Source organism: Eublepharis macularius, chromosome 17 (genome assembly GCF_028583425.1).
Source record: "Eublepharis macularius isolate TG4126 chromosome 17, MPM_Emac_v1.0, whole genome shotgun sequence".
Classification (NCBI taxonomy): Eukaryota; Metazoa; Chordata; class Lepidosauria; order Squamata; family Eublepharidae; genus Eublepharis; species Eublepharis macularius.
Window position 1 is genome coordinate 39,977,156 of NC_072806.1, and position 20,410 is coordinate 39,997,565.

A 20,410-nucleotide genomic window follows, 5' to 3' on the forward strand; every position below is an offset into this window, starting at 1 on the left:
GGCATTTCCATACAGTGTCAAGGACATTTCTATAAACAATGTCATGGGGTAAATGAATACAAGTTTACAAAGACAGAACATTAGCAAGGATCCAATACGGGGTTGAGGAATTGCTGAAAAAGAACATAACCAGTTCTAGGACTGACATTATACAACATGAAGCACAGGCAGTATATAAGAGTACATATTTAAAGCAACAGAGCACGGCAACAGCAGTGAGATCTATGGTCCCTAACTCATTAGGGAAACATCTGAGACCACCCTCCTATCTGAGTAAAAAGCCTTTTTGAATAATTTGGTTTTGCGTTATCTGCGGAAAGCCAAGAGCGTGGGGGCTCTCCTGACCTCCTCAGGCAGGCCATTCCATGGGGTAGGGGCCACTGCAGAGAACGCCCGTGTATGGGCTGCTGTTGATTTCACCCGTGTGCAGGCTGGCACCTGCAAGAGACCCTGCTTGGATGAGTGAAGCTGCCGTGGAGGGACATAGGGAGGGAGGCGGTCCTGTAGGTATGTCGGGCAGAGGCTGTGAAGAGCTTTATATGTAATAGCCAGTACCTTGAACTGATCATGGTAACTGATGGGTAGCCAGTGGAGCAACTGTAGGATGGGAGTGATGTTCATGCTCCTGCTCGCTCCTGATAACAATCGAGCTGCAGCATTTTGCACTAATTGGAGCCTCCTAGTTAACTTAGATGGGAGGCCAATGTATAGAGCATTACAATAGTCAAGCCTTGATGTTACCATAGCATGGATCCAGGTGGCCAGGCTGGCTGTGTCGAGATAAGAAGCCATCTTCCAGGCTAGAGTGAGACTGTAGAAAGCATTTTTTGCAGCTGCCTTAACTTGTTTTTCTAGTAGTAGCGCTGGATCCAGTATAACCCCTAGGCTCTTAACTGAGTCTGCAAGGGTCAGATGAACTCCATCGAAAGTGGGGAGTACAATGTAGTTCAAAAGTGGAATCAGCTGCCTAGGGCGGTGGTGAGCTCCCCTTCACTGGCAGTTTTCAAGAAGAAGCTGGATGAATCCTTGTCAGAGATGCTTTAGGCTGATCCTGCACTGGGCAGGGGGTTGGACTAGATGGTCTGTATGGCCCCTTCCAACTCTATGATTCTATGATTCTACAATGTCTTTCATGATCTCTGACTTTTCAACAAGCATCACTTCAGTCTTGTCTGGGTTCATTTTCAATTTGTTATTTTTCAGCCATTTCACCACGGCTGTCAGGCAGCGATGTAAGATTTCTACTGCATCCTGTGGGGACTTGAATTGCGAGATATAGAGTTGGGTGTCATCTGCATGTTGATGACATCCAACTCCATAGCTGCGAATGAGTTCTTCTAAAGATTTTACATAGAGGCTGAATAACATGGGAAACAAGACTGCGCCCTGAGGAACCCCACAAGGTAGTTCCCATTCTTGAGATAGCTGATCTCCAGCGGCCATCCTTTGTGCCTGTTCCATGAGAAATGATTTAAATCAGTCCGGGGCACATCCTTCAATGCCCACTTCTGTTTCTAGATGCCTCAACAGGATGGCATGGTCTACTGTGTCAAAAGGCTGCAGACAGATCCAGTAGAAGCAATAAGGAGGCCTGGCCTTTGTCTATATTCAGACGGAGATCATCCACTAACGCTACCAGTGCTGTCTCTGTCCCATGCCTTGGTCTGAATCCTGACTGGAAAGGGTCCAGAGCGCTAGAGTTTTCCAAGAAGATCTGGAGTTGGTCAGCTACTGCTCTCTCGATCACTTTCCTCAGAAAGGGCAGATTGGTAGTCAAAGGCCTCGCAGCGAATTGTCTGTTCTTGGGACTTAAAGGTTCAGATTTAGGGGTTAGAAGGTGTCTGGATACCCTGACTACCAGTTGATAGTCACGTTCCCATTGGGACATAAGTCACTCTTGCTGTCACGCGTGGGGTGTGTGTGAAGAGTGGGGGCTCCCTGGTACTGAGAGCTCCTTGGCACTCCATTCCAGGTGTGAGTGACCGGTGCCCCCCCTCTCATTACTATGACAGACTGGGTGATATTTCACCACATCAGTTGTGTCTAGGAATGGTTTTTAAATTAGCAGACGGATAACTGCCTGGTTGAGCAGCCGGGGGAAGGAACCCTGAGTTAGTGACTGGTTTACAATAGATCTCAGTGGTTCACTTATGTGATGTTTACTTGATTTTAACAGCCAAGATGGGCAAGGATCAAGCGCACAAGAAGTGGCTTTCATAGATGCCAGGATCCTGTTGAGGTCTGTCATTGTGATTGGTTCAAAGCAGTCCAAATATAGGCCAGGTGGTGAATTAAGCACTTCTTCCATCTCATTTGCATTGCAGCTAGCGTCTAGATCAGAGCATATTCGTGCTATTTTATCAGCAAAAAACTTAGCAAAGGCCTCACAGCTAATTGTCTGTTCTTGGGACTGTAAAGGTTCCAATTTAGGGGTCAGAAGGTGTCTGGATACCCTGAACAATTGGGACGGTCCTGAACTAGCCGATGCAATGGTTGCCGAAAAGTAACGTTTCTTTGCCGGTTTCATTTCTTCTTCATAGATCCTCCAGTGCGTTCTGTAGCAAGTTCTATCAGCTTCCATGTGAGTTTTACGCCAGCATCTTTCTAGACGTCTTCCAGCCCTGTTCAGGTCAGCCAGGTAAACCACGGTGCCGGCTTCCATCCCAAGGGCCGGAGGGGTCGACAAGGAGCAATGGTGTCAACAGCTTCGAGGAGCTTTGCGTTCCACACTCCTACAGCAGCTTCTGTGGAGCCTGTGTCTGGGATTCTAAAATCCCCCAAGGCATTTTGGAATCTGGAAGGACCTATGAGCCTATGTGGGTGAATCATTTTAACTGGACCCCCTATTTTGTGGGGTGTTGGGGCCATATTCACTTTTGTCTTCAGCAGATGATGATCTGACCATGATTCAGGCCGAGTCTCTAATGCTGAAATAAGACTTTCCCACAGAGGCTCAGTGCAAAATATTGAGTCTAGTGTGTGGCCTCTTCCATGTGTAGGGCCTGACACTACTTGAGAGAGGCCCAGGGTTGCCAGGGAAGCTACAAATTCCTGAGCCAGGCCTGACTTTGAACACTCAGCGTGGATGCTGAAGTCTCCCAGAACAGTAAGTCCAGGTGTCTCTAACATCGTGTCTGCTAGCAGCTCTGCCAACTCTCTTCCCTGCTCCTGAGAGCACTGCCTCACCATTTTATATCATTATGAGGTCCAGAAACAACAAGATTTTTATTTTTAACAAAAGCAGGAATTCAGATAATATAAAATTCTTAGCCAGCTAGCAATATTTGCACTTCTGTGATCCAGTAACAGCATTGCACACTGTTATATACCTATGCCATGGCAAACTAAGGCAGCCAATAAAATGCCACCCAAAAATCCTTGGAAGAATAAAAGAGGGAGCGGACCCGCTTTTCTCTGCCAAAGGAGGAGGCCGTTGATTCTGTCTCAGTGAAGTTTGGAGGCTCCAAAGTATCAAGAGAATTTATTGTATATGGCCATGGGCTTTCCCAGTCCAAAACCTTTTGTAATAAAACATGCATACAAATATAATTACAGTAAAATGCATTTTACCTAAAATATAGGTAAAGGTAGTCCCCTGTGCAAGCACCAAGTCATTACTGACCCATGGGGGGACGTCGCATCATGATGTTTTCTTGGCAGACTTTTGTTACGGGGTGGTTTGCCATTGCCTTCCCAGTCATCTGCACTTTACCCCCCGGAAACTGGGTACTCATTTTACTGACCTGAAGGCTGAGTCAACCTTGAGCCGGCTACCTGAACCCGGCTTCCACCAGGATCAAATTCAGGCCATGAGCAGAGCATGAGCTGCAGTACTGCTGCTTACCACTCTGCGCCATGGGGCTCGTATATAAACAAGTTTAAAATCAAATGGTTTCTGATAGACTAAAAGGCTGTATCAGTTGTTTACTTTCCTAGTTGCGCTTGCCACATTTACTGTTATTTTCCTGGCAGCCAGGGCGAGGCTCCAAAGTAGCTTCCATTCTCTCCTCTTAACAACCCTGCAAGATAGCTTAGGCTGAGGGTGTGTGACTGGTCCAAGGTCACCCATTTAGCTTCCATGGTGGAGTAGGAACTCGAACCTGCGTCAAACTCCCCACCACACCTGCTACTGTTTATCTCCTTCCCCAACTCTAGGCTTGTGGGGAAAGGGAGTCTTGCAACACTCCTGTGGGGGGGGGGAAGCGGGGAGCCTATTGATGCTCACTGTGCCATGTGAACTTGCAGACTGCCAGAGAGGCAACCTACACAGGCTACCTGGGGATGCCGTTGTGCATTGCTGGGCCAGTGCGATCGGGGCCACGTTTTAGAAGGGAAACTGCCGGGAGCTCACAGCAAATGTGAGACCCAAGAACAAAACAGATTTAAGGAATGAAGGAACAGGCAGGACTCAGCAGCCACGCTTGCCACTCTCGTTCTGTTTCAAAAGCACGGCTACCCACCACCCGGCCACAACACCCCTCCCAGCCCTTCCGAGGGGTGAATTCCATCTTGGCAATCCCCACGGCCCTAACTGGCTTACCAAGCCTGGAATTTGATACGACACCAGGAAAGCTGCAGCATCCTTCAGTAACTGCTTCTGATCCTGGATCTGGTCTTTGCTGGAGTCAGGAAAGCGGACCCCTAAAAGAGACAAAAACTAAAGATCTGAGAAATGGAAGGAAGAAACCCAACGTCAGGCGGCAATTTATGTCAGTGTCCCCAGCAGCTTTTCACTCTGCTCGGCTGCTCAAACAACTGCCGCATTTCCCTTGTGGTAACAGCAGGCATCTCTGTGAGTACCAGGACTGGGCAATCCTTTGGGAGAGAGTCAGGAAGCGCTCCTCTGACTCTGCATTTCTCCCCCCTGGAGCCAGTCTCAAGTGTCTCTGAACACTGAACACCGACAGCTCGATCGCCCCTGTTCCTTCTGACTGTTTGGAATTGGAACTTTACGTCCAACCAGTCCAGATAGCCCTAAGCTCTTCATCCCTACCTCTCCTAACTGGGACAGGTACCTACCTGGCGAGAAGATGTCTGGATTAAAGCGGATATCAAAGGACATGTTACTGATGGAGCCAACGGCCTTGCAGGCATTTTGAATCACTTCTCTGCTTTTGGGGTCCACTGGGGAAGAAGAGAGAGAGAGGATTCTGCAACCATTACTAAATACTTGACCCATCTGTGTACTGCTTTTCCACATTTCCCAAGCAAACCAGTGCCAGACTGACAAAACCAACAGAAGCCAATAAAAGACTAATACGTAAAACTGCAGCCCTAGAAATAGCTCCTTTATTATTATTTTGGAAAAATAAATGTCACATATATGAAAGTAACAAAACTACATTTCTAGTAACAGCTTTTTATAATATTCATATTCTACTCTGGAAGTTAACATGCAAAAAACCCCACATTAGATGTAATATGTGATATGTTCCTAATTTCATCAACATAAAATTTCAAACAATTCTTCCATTTCAGTTATATCAGGAATATTTTAATAATTGAAAACAAGAACACAGGTAGCTGTTCCACTGCACACTTGAACAGTTACACCTAACGCTAGTTCACAAGCAACAAAATTTCTCTATTGCTTGAAGTGAACCAGCCATCATCCTATTTGAAGGCCAGGATGCTATCCAATTTCTGGTTATATAAGTAACTATTTCCAAGGTATTATTTCTACCATGGACGTAAAAAAATCCAGCTCAATCAGTGAGACGTTTCCAGCTCTTGCATATATCAGAACATTGGAACATTACATCTCACTGCAGCGATCCTCATAGTGGTGCCACAAAATGTGCTTTTGGCGCTCTCGTCCTTCTTCCCTAAAATCAAGACTCAATCCTGACTTTCTTCCCCTTCAGTGGAATAGGGGGCATTTTAGAAGAGCCCTGGGGGCACACTGTCGTGTCTGCAGAGAACAGCCACCCGGAAGCAGCTGCCTCCATGGCAAACTGACTGCCTTAAAAAAAATGGGAAGGACATGCGAAAAATGGGAGGCAGTTTTGCAGCCACTTATTTAAAGACTGACAAAATTACTTAGACAAGAGTCTTCTCTGAAGATTACATAACAGAAGTACTGTATTGTTGGTCTTTTCATGTGTTTTGTAATTAAAACCTCTCCTCTGCGCTGCCTCCAAAAAGTTAACAAAGACAACAACCTTTGCACCTCTTCTAGGAAAACATTCCACGAGCTGTCACAGAATCTGAGCTAAATTTTTAGACAATCTTCAAAGGCAGGGCCATGCAGACAACTAACCAGTAGTATATAACCTTTGAGCCTCTATGGGCATGAATGCTGAATATAGGCTACTTGCAGTCTTCTAGCTCTGAGCAAGAATACATAACCCGGTTTGTTCAGAAAAGAGCAATTAGCATTATTTGAAGGGATATATCCCACAACCCCAACCGGCGTCTGAAGGCAGCACAATACCTGCTCCGTCGTCTGATGCAATAGTCTCTGTGAGCTCCTTCACCTGGTCCAACTCGGCCGCATTGTCCTCCACCTTGCCGTCTTCTAAGGGGGACTTCTTGCCATCCTCCAGCCTGCTCTCTGGAAAGGGGGAAGTGGGGCCGCTCCCGTTTTCCAGCAAGGCGCTGCTCTCCTCCTGCTTGTTCGCTTTCTGCTGCATGAGCTGCAGCGCAGCCAGCTTCATGAAGAGGAGGTACCTGCAGCGATCGGGCACACGAGATGATCCCTCTAGTGCAGTTTTATCACATCTTCCTCCAAGGAGCAAAGCACAAGGGTCTCCCTTCCCTCCCAGCGAAGCTGATGGGCAACAGAGTCAAAGCAGACCAAGGGAAGTAGGTCTTCATTCAACAAGCAAGTGTATACAGCACGGTTCACTGCCAGCGGGCATGGTGATGGCCACAAGCTTGGATGGGTTTAAAAGGGGGTTTTGGGGGGCAGATTCCTGGAGCATCAATGGCTAGCCAAGGTGAGTAATATGAACAGCCAGCCTCTGAATCCAAGTGATAGGAGGTGCCATCAAGAGAAGACTTGGGACTCTATGTCCTGTTGGCCTGCCCTCCAGGGCAGCTGGTTGGCCACTGTAAGAAGCGGGATGCTGGACTGGATGGGCCCCTGGCCTGATCCAACAGGGCTTTCCCTACGTTCCTCATTTATTCTCCCGAGAACTCTGACGGGGAGAGAGCACAGGCTGGCGGTCACATCCAAGTGAGAATTTCATCTCAGCCTCCAAGATCCTAATCCGAACATTACACCCCACTGACTGAACGCGGAAGGACAAACCTTTAGATCCAGACTTGCAAGCAGGAGTTTGGATCCAGGAGACGGCCGGCTCTTCAACTGAGGTGCAGCCAGCCCCCGCCTCGGGCGCTGAACTCTGAAGGAGGCGCCATGCCGGCCCCTCAACGACCGGAGTTCCCTGCAGTGTGCGCGCTCCCGTGCACTCACGCAGGAATTCTCCTCTCCTGGCGCAAGGCGCTTCTTCTGGAGTGTGGAAGGGCAGCCCTGTCTCCCTGCTCAGCCAGCGCCTCAGGAGCTTTGAGTTCAGCCCCACCAGCGGGGACATTTCTCTCTCTGCCTTTTTTCCTCTCTCTCTCTCTCTCTCTCAATTTAAGCCTTGGGCGAAGCTTCCGGGAGCAAGAGACACTCCAGCTGGCTCGGGAGCAGCGAGCTCCCGTCTGACCTTTTGCCCCCTTGTTCCCTCCTTCCTTTCTTGCTTCCCCACCCCCATACCATGTATTAAAAGGAATGACGGGGGGGGGGGGGATTGCCCACTGGAAATAATAGGAGAGGCTTGAAGGCCCATTGGAGATAATGGGAGCCAGGGATGCCATGCCAGTTTACTTGCCTGGGCTCCATTGAAATGCATCACAATACAAAAAAAGTTGCAAAGAAACTGCAGAATGGATTTTCCATAAAGGTCTCTGGGACCAGATGGGATACTCTGGGAGTGGAATGACAGCCCCCCGAGTGCAATGACAGTCCCTGGCTGTAGAGTTTGTGCTCCAGGACCAGAAGGACAGGTTTCAGAGTGGAATGACAGTCCTTGGAATAGGCTCAGTGCTCTGGGACTGGAAGGACAGCCCCCAGAGTGCAGTGCAAGGACAGCCCCTGGGAGTAGAAGCAGCGTTCTGGGACTGGAATGACAGGCACCAGACTGGAATAACAGACCCTGGGAGGAGCAGAAGTGTTCTGGGACTGGAATAACAACTCTCAGAATGCAATGACAGCTCCTCAGAGCAGAATCTGTGCTCTGGGAAGGAATGACAGGCACCATAGTGGAATGACAGCCCCTGGAAGTAGCAGAAGCATTCTTGGACTGGAATGACAGCCCCAGAGTGGAATGACAGCCCCTAGGAATAGAATCTGTGCTCAGGGACTGGAATGACAGGTCAAAGAGTGGAACAACTGTTCCTGGGAATAGGGTCAGGGTTCTGGGACTGGAATGACACCCCCTGTCATTCCACACCCACTGCCATTCCAGTCCCAGTCCACTGATTCTTCTCCCAGGGACTGTCATTCCACTCTGGGGCCTGTGTTGATAGATCAAGATGGGTAGCCGTGTTTGTCTGTAGCAGTAGAAAAAAGCAAGAGTCCAGTAGCAACTATAAGACTAACAAAATTTGTGGTAGGGTATGAGCTTTCATGAGCCACAGCTTCACTACTGGACTCTTGCCCTTTTTTTGTGTTGTAATGCACTTCAATGGATCCCATGCAAGTAAACTGGCATTCCTGGCTCCCGTTTTCTCCAATGAGCCTTCAAGCCTCTCCCATTATTTCCAACGGGCAATCCTGTCATTCCTTTTAGTACATCCCTTTCCCCCTCCCCAGCTGGCATCAATTCTACTTCTCACCTTAGGCTTTGCGGGGGGGGGGGGTTGCTGCTTTTGGTGGAAAGAGTGGCTGGTTGTGTGTGCACTGCCTCAGAGGAAGGAGGAAGGGAGGCAAGACACACATGAAGCCCTCTTTCTACTGTCAAGAGAGAGGAAGAAAGAGCGAGGGAGACTTTCTCTCTCTCTCTCTCTTTCTCTCTCTCTCTCTCTCTCACACACACACACACACACACACACACAGGCGTGCTCAAAACTTCAATGCAAGTTGCTGTTTCTGCTCACAAAATAGATTTTTGGCTCACAATAAGAAAAACAAAGATTGTTGTTATTCTCACACTTATTTAAAAAATTAAAATTTAAAATTTAAATTAAGAAATAAAAATTAAATTAAAAATATAAAAAGTTTTAAGTTTTGTGCTTTTCATTTTTCCTACATTTCTTCTGTTTTTTAAAATTGGTTAGCCGGGGGCGGGGGGGGGGGGGGCGCAAGTAGGCATCTCGCCTCAGGCGCCAGAAACCCTGGCCCCGGCCCTGGCTGGAGAGGAGGGGGCCCCTGTGCCTACTGAGAAGGCCATGCCGGGGATCATGAGATTTGTATGGACCCACAGTGTAGGGGGCGGGAGCTGGAGCTCAGAAGAGAGTTAGGCGGGGCTGAGTGGGAAAGAAGGCTGGATCAAGCCCACCAAGTATACCACCAAGAAACTTTCAACTGACCAGAATCATGGGCACTCCAGAGAAGGGGTGGAGAAGCACACATTAAAAGTCCACACCGAACCCTAAATTCCAAACATGCTTTTGGTCACAAGTCTTTAATCATTCCAGACCCAGGATCCACCCACTGTTAGACCTACTGAGCTGCTGCAATCTGGTGCTCACGAGACAAGAGGGGGAGACACCAGAGTTGTGCCATCACTGTTGCCAAGGGCAGTAGGCCAAGAGTACCAGGTGGTGCACCAGAATAAGGGGAAAGGCACAGAGGAAAAAGTCTCCACAACCGAGCGGCCTTTGGTTCACCAGCCCACTGCCCTTCTCGACATGCATCCCAAGAAAGGGCCAAAATGGGGTTCTCCAAGCAGGCAGACAAGCAGTTGAAAGAGTCGAAATCACTGCAATTTTATGAGGGCTGAAGAAGCACCGGAGAGTCCTGCCCACGACCACTCTGTTTGGCCAAGGTGACCACTTTCAGCACTGATACCTGTACCGGGTGACTGCTGCCTCACCAACGTCCTCTCTGCCAGGAGAGAGTTCCTAGGATTCAGAGGAAACATGACCAAGGCCCGTGTATCTTTGCTGCTTAAAGCGAGAGCGTGGGGGCCAGCTTAATTCTTCTCCAGATTTTATCCAGAGTGGCAAAGCCAAGCTATGTGCTGAAGCCCACCCCTCCGAAGCTAAGCTGGACCAGGCTTGGTCAGTGCCTGGGTGGGAGACCTCTTAGGAACAACTTTGTAAACAGTTTTATTGGAATTGTTACAACTTGACCCTGCTGGTAACATGAGGTTCTGTATCTTAAAACTAAGGCAAGTGAACAGCATGCAACTGGCTTCCTTTAAAATGCTTTGCATTTTTGGGTTGGCTCTCCAGGCTGCTCGGTTTTGGAGACTCTGCATTTAAAAGTGTTTCGGAAAGGTGTTCTGTAAGCATGCATCTGCTTTACAATCCTGTAAATAGTTTTATTGGAATGGGTCACAACTTGACTGCTGGTAAATTTTAAAACTTAGGCAAGTTATACCTTGCAAATGTTTTTCCTACAATGTTTTGTATTTTGGGGTCAGGTGTTCAGGCTGCTTGAATGTGGAGGCTCTATAAAAATGGGTGTTTGATGGTATGCTGCTTACCTGCAATGTAAGTATTGCTTTTTTAATTATATTTAAATGTTATTTTGTAAACAATCTGTTACAGCACATGAGATTCATTTGGGATACGGCTACACACCACCTTGGCAGAAACGGGATTTACAATCAGCCGGCTGCTCATTGCGCAACAGCCATCAGCAACTGACAAATACTTTCCCTTGGACTGTTTTGGGGGAGTGGTTTTGTTCAGAAGACAGCAGTTTATTGAAGTGCATTATATACTGCGTCTCTTGTGCAAGCCTTTAAGAAATTGTTTGGATTCATACAATTTTTGTGAATCTCAACTGGTTATGATAATGTTAGCAGATTTTGGACTGTCACAGCAAGCTTTTACTCTGCAAAAGAACTCTTTGCTACCACACAGCCCAGCACATACCATTCACTCCTCTGGTTAGCATGCCAGTGCCCACCCCCCACCCACCCCCGAAGGAGAAGACGCACAAAGCTGGGCTTCCAGTCAGACTGCCTGCCTCACCTATGGACGTGATCCATTCGACTGCAAAAGCTGCAGGACTGGCCCCAGGGAGCAAACAGAACAGATCAATTCTATGTTCTTCACTGGTGCCTGGATTTTGCTTTATTTGCTTGCATATTACTGCTTTGTTTCACTGCTCCTGTGAAATATTAGTCTGACCAAAATTCACAGGACAAGACAGCTTTAAAAGGGGTATGGGACAAATTCAGAGCCGAGCACTGATCTCTCCAGCGCAATGATCAATGACAGGTAGATGGAACCTCCGCGTTCAGGGGCAGTATGCCTCTGAATACCAGCTGCTGGGGCCCGAAGGGAGAGTGCAGGTTTCTTCAGGCCACTGACTGGTCAGGGCAGGGCCATGGCTCAGAGGCAGAGCATGTGTTCGGCATGCACAAGGTTCCAGGTTCAATCCCAAGCACCTCCAGTTAAAAGAATCAGATGGCGGGTGATGTAAAAGACCCTCAGGCTCTGGAGAGCTGTTGCCAGTCAAAGTAACCATGATAGACAAATCACCTGACTCGGGATAAAGGCAGCTGTGTGTGTGCATCACTGGAAGCAGGAGGCTGAGCTAGAGAAACTCCTTGGTCTGATCCAGTAGGGATCTTATTCTCTTGTCTAAAGGCTCAGAGTTGGAACCATTTCTGAAGCTCATCCCGTCTTGACTTGCTCAGGAGACAATAACCTCGGGCCAGCATAGATGCTATGCTGAGTGAGGATATGGGGATCCCGAGGGATGCATCCCCAAGGGTATGGGCTGAAGGCACGCAACATCGCAACCTTGCTGAAAACTGGTATCAGTGCTAGACATCCTGGGGACCAACCTTGAGTTTCAGGAGACAAGGAAGATGGGATCTAAAAGTACCAAATATGGACCAGTACTGGGGGAAGAAGGCAATTGCTTGGGCTCACCTGTGCTCCACAAAGGCATCCACCAGCTCTTGCCGGAGACAGCAAAGCTTGTGCCGGTGCTGTTTGGGGAAGCCCATTTTCTGACACTCTTCAGGCATCTCCTCCCCCTCCATGGGCAAATAGTTGAGGTCCGGGGGAAAGGTGCGGAGTAGGTCGAGGATGTAGTGGCGCCCATCATTGCCAACAATGCCTTTGCACTCCACTGATGAGCACAGCTCCACCTCCTCATTCTTGTCGTTCAGTACTTTGTGCTTCTGGATCTTCAAGGGCCGGCTGGTCTTCTCCAGCAGCTCCAAGTATTTGGCATGAGAAACAACTGTCTTGCCAAAGTCTATTGAGCCATAAACAACACTCTGCTCCTGCTCGCGCTCCAAGATGCCTGGGATGATGGATTGGGCAGTCACCCGGTAACCTCTATAGTCAACTACCACAGTCCCCAACGTGTACAGCCCCTCAACATCCACTGCATTGTACGTCCGGACCCCATTGAGGTCATTGGTTGGGGCCACGTAGGCGGCAACGTCCCCACCAAAATCCTTGTAGTGGTCACGGACGTCAAAGCCCAAGCTGAAGAAGATGTTGTTCCAGATGAACATCTGCATCTTAGTCTCCTCGCTGGGGTTGATGGCCATCACGTTGCCATCTATGACAGCCATTGCACCTCTTGTGGCAGCTGCAGTGAAGTCGCTGTGAACCTGAAAAGAAAACACTGCCGGGCAGTCAGTGGGCTACGCTGCAAGGGGTGGAGGCATTCTCTAGCATACTAGTCAAGGCTCAGTCGTAGAGTGCACCGGGCATCTCTGATTCAATCCCTGGCCTCTCAGTGTTTATATATCTGAGACTCTGGACAGCTATTCCCAGAGTAAACAAGGCCAAGCCCTGAATCTTTGGTTCAGTCTCTGCTACATCCTATTCAAGGGTCCTCGGAGAAACATGGCTGGGAAGGCCTCTGCCTAACAGATTTGGAGAACTGCTGTTCAGCTCCATCCAAGGCCTTTGACTTCATGGAAGTTCTTTACCCTCTTCTGATTCTATACCTGAGCTGCCCTTCAACGGGGCCATGAGAAACTGGGATTCTGGGCACTGTGTGGAGCGTACCATGAGGGCAGGGGCTTCGGTTTAGTGGGAGAGCACCTGCTCCACAGGCAGGGGAGGGCAGCATTTGTTAGTTCATTTCTACCCCGCCTTTCTTCCCAGTGGCAACCCACAGTGGCTTACATCATCCTCCGAACAGCCCTGTGAGGTAGGTTAGGCTGAAAATGTGTCACTGGCTCAGGGCAGAGCAGGGATCTGAAGGTGGGCCTCCCAGATCCAGGCCCAACACCCAAGCACTAGGCCACCCTGGCTCTCAGCCAATGCAATCTCCAGTTCAATGGGAGGGCTCGAAAGATCGTGGCCCAAGAACAGGCAGCCAGATCCAGTCACACCGCACCCAACTAAAAAGGGGGACCGACAGTCGGACTGGGACTGAGGAAGCTACACGTGATTTCGTAAGACTGGATAATGGCGATGGGCTGCAGCAGAGCATGCAGCACAGGCAAGAGCCCAGCTGCAACCGCTGGCGTTTCCTGTTAACTGGTCACATGGAGTCAGTGTAGAGAAAGCTCTAGCGGAGAACAGGTGCTAGTTACAACAGACAACTCATCGACTGACTTGGCATGAGCTAGTTCATGTATAAAACCACTGACAGAAGCTTTCCTTGGAGTAAACCACTTATGGCTGCAGGCAGTGATGGAGCCGTACGTGTAAAATATCCCTTAATTTCTACAGAGTATCAGCGTAGGATCTGGAAGATCCAGTTGGGAATCCCCGCTCTGCCACGGAAGCTCCCTGGGCACCTTGGGGGCCAGTCACCCACTCTCAGTCTGATCACCTTCACAGGACTGTTGTGCGGATAACAGGAAAGAGAATAAGGTCAGTCGCTTTGGGAAGGCAGGCATAAACGGAGCAAACAAGCAATCCTCAGGCACGCGGCAACATCCACAGGACCTCAGCTGATCTCTCCTTGCCCCACCAGATTTCCATGCACGCCCAGCATGTGTTTCTCACTGCAGCCCTGGGACTGGTGTCTTGCTTCATTGTCCAAAGATGCCCCGACTTACCGAACCACTCTGCTGGACTCCAGCTTACCTTAAAAATGGCTCGTTCCCTCAACAGCCTTTCTGGCAGGTTTTTACGTGGCAGTTCTCTGGTAGTTTGCAGTTCTTCATTCCAATCTCTGGTCTGAAGGAGGTGGGGAGGGGGAGAAAACCAAAAAAGAAACATTAGTTTAAGAGCAATATGCATTTGCTGGGATTTTTTAAGCACACAACAATTCACACAGAACCAGTGTGGTGTAGTGATCAGAGACCCGGGTTCAAATTCTCATTCTACCCTAGAAGCTTGCTACGTGACCTCAGTCCCATCACACACACACTCAGCCGAACATGCCTCGCAGGACTGTTGTAAGGATAAAATGGAGAAGGGGAGAATGATGTAAGCTACTTTGAGTCCCTGTTGGGGAGAAAGGCAGGGTATAAATGAAGTAAAAATTAAAGGAAGTATTAAAAACCTACACAGGCAGATTTTTAGGAAGACAAAAAAAAAGCGCTAGCTGATTTACAGGGCCATAGAAACTTCCCCGACTATATCAAGATTCCCACATCATTTGACCATGCAAATTTTTATCCTACCCTGTTTGCAACGAGTTCAGAGTGTCATACACCATATTTCCTGCCTCATTTTTATTCTCACAACCAGTACCCTGTGAGCTGGGGCCCTCAGTGCACCCAAGAAATTAATGGCTGAGGGAGGATCAGAATTGGGTCTCCCCACTCGGACAGATTCTAACCTCTACAATAAAATGCTACCAAGGGGTGGGCAAGGAGGAAGGCCTTTTCGGTCCTGGCCCCAACCTGGTGGGACTCTCTGTCTGAGGACACTCGGGCCCGCCAGGATCTTGTGTCATTTAGGCGGGCCTGCAAGACGGAGATGTTCCGCCAGGCACATGGTGGAGGCTGGAGGCTAATTTTAGTCCATCAGTGCTGAGCCTTCCACCAGTCTCCCTCTACGAGGGGCTATGGAGAGTCCACTGCTGGCTGCCCTGAAGAGGGGCACAATATTCTATCTGTCCACGACTACCTAGCCTTTTTGTATGCTGACGGGCAGGAGTGCAGGACTGCCTGTCTTGGAATAGTTTTATTAATTGCTGTTTTTATACTGCGATTATTGTTTTTATGTTGTCCTTTAATCAATGTTGTACCTTGCCCTGAGCCCGCTTGTGGGGAGGGCGGGTCAAAAACATAAACAAACAAACAAGACAAGCCCTGTAAAAAATTAACACTATTGTAAAGGAAAGCTATCTTATCAGTATTTTCGTTTTTGTTACTCAAAAGCTTGCTTCCGGAGGTTCTGGGGAGAGTTGTGTCATGAATTAAGAATCCCTTCCTAGTTCAAAGTTTCCAATTTCCTCCCTATCTTCTGCTGCCTAGAGATGTTTTTTTTTTCTTAGCCTGAATTGCTGCAAAGAGGAAATGCACCGAACTGCATTTAAGACATTTCTACACTGCCGTTTAGCACAAAGCTCTCAAAGTACCTTATCCCAAAGTACACAAACATCACTCATTAAAAGCAAAAAAACAGAACAGGATTTGAATGAGTGCACAGGAGGGATTTTGCCCAGTTCTTTGAGGGCACATCCAGGGAAATAGTTCCAAAGCTGGGATGTCATCACAAAGAAAGCGCCGCCTTTCTTCCTCCACACCTTTGGGAAGTTTGCCCAGCCCCTCTGGCACTGAGGCGCTTGGCTTTTTTACTGGCTGCCAATTTCATTGTATTGCTTTATTCTTACTTCAAACATTATTTAGAAGAACAGGCAGGATGGAACTTCTATTACTTCAATACAAGGAGGACAAAAGTTTAGTGCACAATCACTCAGCGCGTCGTTTGCTGGTCAAATGAGTCTCCCGAGGACTCGTCAAGCTGTGAGTACCTGCAGCAGCCCCTTATTAGCTAGGAGGGACTCTCCACTCCCACCCCTCTGTTTTGTTCCCCCACTGTCAAATTGTAGATTGCTAGGTCTTCAGGGTCGGAATGCCATAAAAGCAACACATGTGGTGACCAGGCTTTCTGTTTATTTAAGAGATTTCTAGGATGCCTCATCAAAGTCCTTCTCAAGGAAACTTACAAATAAAGGAATAACTTTTTTTAAAAAAACAAACCATCAAAACAAGTCCAGGGACATGAATAGCATTAGATAAACCATGAAAACACCTCAGGACCTGAAGTCGACCATTTAAAAAAGCTGGGAAGACAAAATCCCTCATTAAAAACCTGGGTAAAGAAGATGCATTTTGGTCTGGTATGTAACAGACTGCAAAGCAAGAGGGCTGCACCAGTCACCTGGACTCACACGCACACAAAAAAAACAGAGACAAATGCAGAGTATGCAATGGATTTTTTAGTATTCCACCAATATTTTTTTTTACTTTTCCACTGTATTCTTGGCATCTGTCTTTGCCTTCTTTCGTCCTGGCATGTAAAAGACCGTTAAGTCAGCACCAAGTGAGGTTCAAGGAGGAGGGTGTTCCAGAGCGGAGGTGCCACCACAGAAAATGCCCCATGCCTGGTTGCCATCTGCCTCACCTCTAAGGCGGGGGCACAGAGAGCAAAGCTTGGGAGGCAGATCGGAACTGGTGGGCTGGATAGTACAGAAGGAGACGGTCCTTTGGGGCTGCCGGGGGCTCTCCTTTTTTCCTGCCTACACTGTAACACTGAAACAAACCCTATCTTTATCCCCATCCCCACCCCGTTATCATCCGAGATTTGTAGTAGATAAGAGATCCCAAGCTACAAGTCAAGAATCCTTGGTTCAGATCTCATGTCTCCCACAAACTCATTATATTCTATTAGTCATTCTATTAAGCACATGAAGAAACAAGGTCTGACTCACAAAAGCTTATGCTGGAATAAACTCTGCCGATCTTTAAGGAGCCCTTGGATTCTGGTTGACTTTGGGGCCAAAAGACTAACACAGCTATCACTTTGGAACTATTATTATGACTTCACCATGGAGACTGTGCCTCCTCCCTCATAATCTGCAATACTGGGGAAGGGATACTGCCAATACACATTAGAAGCTGAGCTGCAAGGACAGCAAGATGTACGGAAGGTGTTTCGAATTCTCAACAATGCTGTATAAAGGCTTGAAACTTCTAGGTAGCAGTTTGGGGCACTTATGTAGCAGGGCTGAGTGTTTAAAGCACTCTGCATACATCACTGTGTCACATGGGGGCTATTGCTCAATTAGACAGACAGCCTGTGGACAGGAACGAGCCTCTCAGCTTTTGAACGATGCTTAAGGCACGCACTTTATCACTGCTCCCCAACCCCCCGCAAGTTTTCACAAGCACTGATGACAAGTCTTCAACTTCACTTCTGACCCCCTCCTCCGCGAGGGCTAGAATCTTTGTTTTTTTTTTTAAGAAAAAGATTCTGTAAGACATTGCACATGCATCAGATGTAACACTGTGTGATCACATGCAAACTGACAGACGCCACACCCCTAGCAGCTTGACATTCGCCTCGGAATCCAGTCCCAAACCCCAGCCCCACCTGTCCTGGGATGTGCTCCTCGTAGCCCAGCCTTGAGGTGTATGCGTCTTCGGCTCTCACGCAGTCCATGGCATGTTCAGCTAAGGGTGCTGTCCAGCTGTACACTTGGAAAGGGGTGGCAATCCGCTCAAATGGGTGCCTCTGAACCCTGGATTGAGCCAAAGGGCACAGAGAAGTGGTTACAATTCACAGCTTAGAGTCTTTTCTGGATTGCAAGCCTATGTTTAAATTTAGAAAAATAGAGCAGAACAGGCAGAACAATTGTAAAATTAAAAGAATCTGGTCAAGACACTCTTGTTAGCAAAAGTGTGGCTCCAGCCCTGCATTTGCCGAGATCAACAGATGAAGCTGCCTTAAGCCAATTCATGCCACGTGCACAGCAAACACTATCTTCTCCTCTGACTGCCAGCAGGCCTCTGGCAGAGAAAGACCCTTCCTCTGCTGAGCACCTTCTACAGCAGGCATTGGTACACATGCTCCAGGTTAGGTCTGGGTTCTTGACCACTGGGTCTGATGGAGCTAGTGGGATGCAGTGCCTCAAAAGGTGGGCTTTGACTGGAGAAACCCAGGTTCAAAACCCCACTGTGGTGTCAGGAAGCTCACTGGGTGGCCACAGGCCAATCATTGCCTCTCAGCCTAACCTACCTCACAGGGCTGTGGTGGCAATTCAGAGAGAGGGTCGGAAACGCTGAGCGTACCACCCAAGTTCTTTGAAGGAAGGGCAGGATAAAGGCAATACAATCCTTTATACTCAAAGGCAGCTTAATTATTCTGGCTCTTGGGTGCCCAAGAACTTTATGGTGGAGGCCGACAGCTAGGAAGCAAGAATGCCAATCCACTCCCCCACCCTACCCCAGAAACAAGAATGCAAATCAATTTGTTGCCAAATCAGAGCAGGGGGTGCAAGAAGAGGGAAAAGGGTTACCGTTTCTTCTGCAGAGTAGCAAAGTTTTTTTTAAAGGTGGGGCTGATCTGGTTCAGCAGCTCTACCAGGGAATGGCTTAAGAAGCTGGGGTTGGCTGGCTTAGGGTTGAAGCTGTATGCAGTCGACCTGCAGGAGAAAGGAGCCAAAAGTTCAGTGGTGAGAAAAGAGAAAGATGAGCCCCACCAGCCCTAGCTAGAGGCAGTTCACACATGTATCAGGAGCTGATCATCAAGTTCGAAAAAGGTAGACGGGAACGGAACCCTTCAGATGGCAGGTGATACCAGCTTCGGACACTTCCTACACAACGTACAAATTCCCCTATATGTTGGAAAACTACCTCATCAAGGGAAATGATTCTGGTGCTGGTTTCTACTTGCAGCTAATTTTATATAAGAGCTGTTGTAGCATAGTGGTTAAGTGGCTGGGCTACAAATCTGCACTCTGCTGGTTCGACTGCCACTACTGCCATGAATTATGCAGGTGGCCTTGGGTCAGCCCCTCCTCTCAGCCCAGCTCCCCAGCTGTACTGTGGGTAGGGTTGCCAGGTCCCTATACCCTCCCACTAAGAGGGGGGACCTGGCACTTACCTCGTGCCGGCAGCGAGGTCTTCACCGCTGGAAGTGACGTCGCTGTGCATGCACTCCATGCGGGGCCAATTTTGCCCGTTTGGGGCCCAAATCAGTCCCAAACAAAGTGCAAGACCGCTCCCACGGCTGGTGCAACAATGTCACTTCCGGAAACGACACTGCCGCACCTGTTTGCCACCTCCCACCGACCACTGGTGGGTTGGTGGGCAAGTTGGCAAACCCCTGGGATTTTGTCCACCACCCTAATTGCGGGGATAATAACATTGATTTTGTTCACCGCTCTGAGTGTGGCACTAATTTATTATTTTGATTTATAAACAGCCCATCCTCAGGGGCTCTGATCTGTCCAGAAGGGTGGTATATAAGCGTACTGTTGTTATTATTACTGTAATTGTTATTATTATATAAAGGAGCATCTCACAGTTTCTCCTTTGATAATTTTTAACATAACACATTTTGGAAACATAGCAGATTAAACATCTTTCTAACATGTTCAGTCGGCACACATTACCGATTTGAGGTTTTCAAGTTTGCTGTGTGCTGTGTGTTTTCTCTTGCTTTTTCATTCAACAAAACAAGCAACTAGGGGGATGTAATATGCATGGAACAGGTCGCAATTAGGGATGTGCAATTCGGGTTTCTGATTCGGGAAAAATACCCGAATCGCACCCAATTCGCAAAGATTCGGGATTTCTGAAACAGCCCCAGCATGCTGGGTCTATTTCAGAAACCCGGAATCAAAGATTCCCAAAGCTATTTGTATAGCTTCGGGAAGCTTCAGGTCAAGGAGTTTAAATGCCTGTTTCTGTGCTGCTGTGCAGTGGCACGGAAAGGGGCATTTAAACCCCTGAATCAGCTGCTTGTTGGGGCGCCCAGTGCGAGAGGGACAGGAGAATCTCCCCGCCCCTCTCGCACCGGGTGCAGCAGCCCGGCGGTGCTCTCTCTCCCAATGCAAGAGGGACGGGGAGATTCTCTCACCCCTTTGCATCAAGTGAAGAGAATGGTGGGGAAGTAGGCTTAAGCCTGCACCTTGCTGCCGGGTGCGCCATTCACTCGCTGCTGACGGGGCCAGGGAGTTCCCTGGCCCCGTCAGCAGTGGGTGAAGCGGGCGGCGTGGAGGTAGGTTTAAGCCTGCACCTTGCTGCTGGGCGCTCTGTTCACCCACTGCTGACGGGACCAGGGAGTTCCCTGGCCCCGTCAGAAGTGGGTGAAGGCAGTGGTGGGGATGTAGGCTTAAGTCTGCACCTCACTGCCAGGCGCTCCATTC

General features: G+C 48.6%; 1 protein-coding gene across 3 annotated transcripts in view; it reads right to left on the minus strand.

The window, feature by feature from the left end:
* The window catches only part of CLUH (clustered mitochondria homolog), a 102,887-nt gene that overhangs the window by 17,257 nt on the left and 65,220 nt on the right, over positions 1–20,410 (minus strand). For all 3 annotated transcript variants that reach the window (XM_055001156.1, XM_055001157.1, XM_055001158.1), the window contains exons 7-13: positions 18,557–18,682; positions 17,632–17,779; positions 14,170–14,262; positions 12,040–12,734; positions 6,434–6,669; positions 5,020–5,124; positions 4,541–4,641 (exon numbers count right to left, since the gene is read on the minus strand). In XM_055001156.1, coding sequence (XP_054857131.1) covers positions 4,541–4,641; positions 5,020–5,124; positions 6,434–6,669; positions 12,040–12,734; positions 14,170–14,262; positions 17,632–17,779; positions 18,557–18,682 — 1,504 coding nt within the window. The remainder of the gene's footprint in view (positions 1–4,540; positions 4,642–5,019; positions 5,125–6,433; positions 6,670–12,039; positions 12,735–14,169; positions 14,263–17,631; positions 17,780–18,556; positions 18,683–20,410) is intronic.